Source organism: Tachysurus fulvidraco, chromosome 20 (genome assembly GCF_022655615.1).
Source record: "Tachysurus fulvidraco isolate hzauxx_2018 chromosome 20, HZAU_PFXX_2.0, whole genome shotgun sequence".
In the NCBI taxonomy this organism is placed as follows: Eukaryota; Metazoa; Chordata; class Actinopteri; order Siluriformes; family Bagridae; genus Tachysurus; species Tachysurus fulvidraco.
This window is the reverse complement of record NC_062537.1, coordinates 15,973,846-15,976,235: the sequence shown is the minus strand read 5'-3', so window position 1 is coordinate 15,976,235 and position 2,390 is coordinate 15,973,846. Positions and strand designations below refer to the sequence as shown.

Below are 2,390 nucleotides of genomic sequence, written 5' to 3'. Positions count from 1 at the left end.
TTGAGTAGCCTGAATTCAGAGCCCAGAACTCAATCCCTCTGAAACCCCAGGGATGATTTGCTTTTGTAGGCGAATGAGCACAAATCAACAAACACATTAAGTGGCCACATATTGTTTTTTTATATAGTGTTTGTTGCTAAATTATCTTATAATTTAATAATGTTCCACGCGCAACAGTACATCAAATATTCAGCTCTAGGGGAAAACGTTCAAATCCTGTAATACAAAACGTTGAAACTTATGTAAATTATTTTCAAAGCATGCAGTGTTTAACGAAACTTCCCTATCAGAGCGCTGCACTGTTCCGCGGGGCTATTGATGTCAAGCATGAATGGAAGGATCCACCCTCAGTTTCACTCTCGCGTCACCTGTTTATAAGCCAAAGTGCGAGTGTTTGGAGCCAAAGTTGTGTGAAAGAGAACGAGGGGATCGTCGCGTCTTTCCAGCTCCACAATGAGGACACCAGGGATCTTGATATTCGGACTGGTGCTTGCACCCTGCGGATGGATCCTGGACCTGACGAGCACAGTTGCGCCCGCATGGCGTCAGCTCAGTAACATTGCCAACCAGCCTGTGGACGTAGTGATCAACCAGGGCATCTGGGACATCTGCCAGAGCTCCACCATATCCACTTCTATTACCTGCAACCTGCGAGGCAACGATCAAACATATTTTAACAACCAGGTCATTCCCGTGGCAGAGGGATTGATGATCGCGTCGTTGATCGTTACTGCAATCGGTCTAGCCGTGTTGACGCCGGCCACGCGCTGCTGGACTGACCGGCGTCCGCGGTGGGTCCTCGCCGGTATTGGCGGCATTTTGATTTTCTGCTCAGGTGTGCTCACGATCATCCCTATCTCTTGGTACACGTATAAGCTTACCAGCCTCAACACTACTACAACATTTACCAACGCACAAAACCCAGACATCCGGGTGGGTTATTGCATAGTTTTGGGTTACATCGGTGGTATCATGGAAGTGCTTGCTGGTATTGTCGTATGCGTGGGTTTCTGTCGATGCTGCGGTGGACGAAATCGCGAGGAGCCGCCGAAACCAGCGCGCGCGCCCCGTGACAACTCTCGTGCGCCTAATCCCGTTCCATACCCGCGCAACAACATACCCAGGAGCGCAACACCGAGCAGCTCGAGCGTAGCGAATTCCCAATATTCGGTGGACGACGAACTCGATTACCCCAGAGCTAAAGCGCAGAGAAAAGGCACAGTGAACCCTGACTACAACGGAAAACCTTACGACGCGGATTTGTGATGCAGGACTATCCAGACTTTATCTTTCTCAACCATATGGAGCGCACAAAGGCTCCTTCTGGGCAGGTTTACTACTAATAAGCGTCGGTCATATAGAGATATATAAAGTTTAAAGGTTCGATTGGTTATTTAAAACGCGCAAACATCAGGAATTTAGGTTATATAAGCTATGGAATATATTTTCTATCGATTTAGAAGTTTAACCTTTATCCAAAGGTATCCTGATACAGTAGGATGATCTCAGGTGATATTATATTAAATCATATGTCTAGATCTAGCTTTAATCTCATATTCCTGACATAATACTGGACTTGAACATGAACACAATGTGAAGGTGACCCAATCTCTTGGAGAAATAACTTCTTATGAAGGATGAATCTCTTCTTACTGTGAATAAAACTTTGCTCAAATGTTACATTACTCTGAATATCACATGTTTATCAATATGGTGACGTCTGTAATCCAGTATATTAACACTATTGCCGAGGGGAAATGTGATTTTACTTTATACATCTACTTTGGTTATGTGCCAGATTGAGTGGGAACATCTGACAGACTTGGGTCTGTTTTTGTTTGTTGTAGTTTTTTTGCTGAGAAAATCTTTTACCCGTCATGTGTCATAGGTAAACAGTTGTTTGTGTAATTATATAATGGCACTGGACACAAGTAAACACAGTATTTAATGCTTTAACTTTTGTAAATATTGTAGATAATGTATTGAATTTGGGACCTGAGCACTGTGGATTAATAATTAAAAAAGCAGTTATTAATACATATGTCTGTTGTCAATGAAACGTCATTTGAGATCGTTTTGTTTCTAGTTTGAATTTTGGTTTCAGGGACCAATTAATGCATAAGAGACTAGTTTAAGTAAAACTAGCTCTGGAATCAGGTGAGACTGGTCTGTCTGGTTTTGCTGTGGCTTTACTTTAAATACTCAAGCAAGGGTGTTTATAGGGGACAGGAAGAGAGGAAAATTCCTGTTTTGTGTGCATATAAAAAGATATCAAATTAGGTTGATTAAAATGAGTTTGAGTAAAACAACCAATTATCTTCTTTCACGGTTTTTGACCCAAAGATGTCTCAGTAACTCATTTGATCATACACTGTATACATAATTACTGC

The 2,390-nt window shown here is 42.3% G+C and overlaps 1 protein-coding gene across 1 annotated transcript; it reads left to right on the top strand.

The window, feature by feature from the left end:
- The first annotated feature begins 332 nt into the window (after positions 1–332).
- On the top strand, positions 333–2,041 carry LOC113639299 (claudin-23-like). Its single transcript, XM_027141086.2, has one exon. The coding sequence runs from the start codon at positions 454–456 to the stop codon at positions 1,264–1,266; it is 813 nt and encodes a 270-aa protein (XP_026996887.2). The 5' UTR covers positions 333–453; the 3' UTR covers positions 1,267–2,041.
- Positions 2,042–2,390: the final 349 nt, after the last annotated feature.

Coding starts and splice junctions, on each gene's coding strand:
- LOC113639299 (XM_027141086.2), top strand. CDS start 454: ATGAGGACACCAGGGATCTTGATATTCGGACTGGTGCTTGCACCCTGC.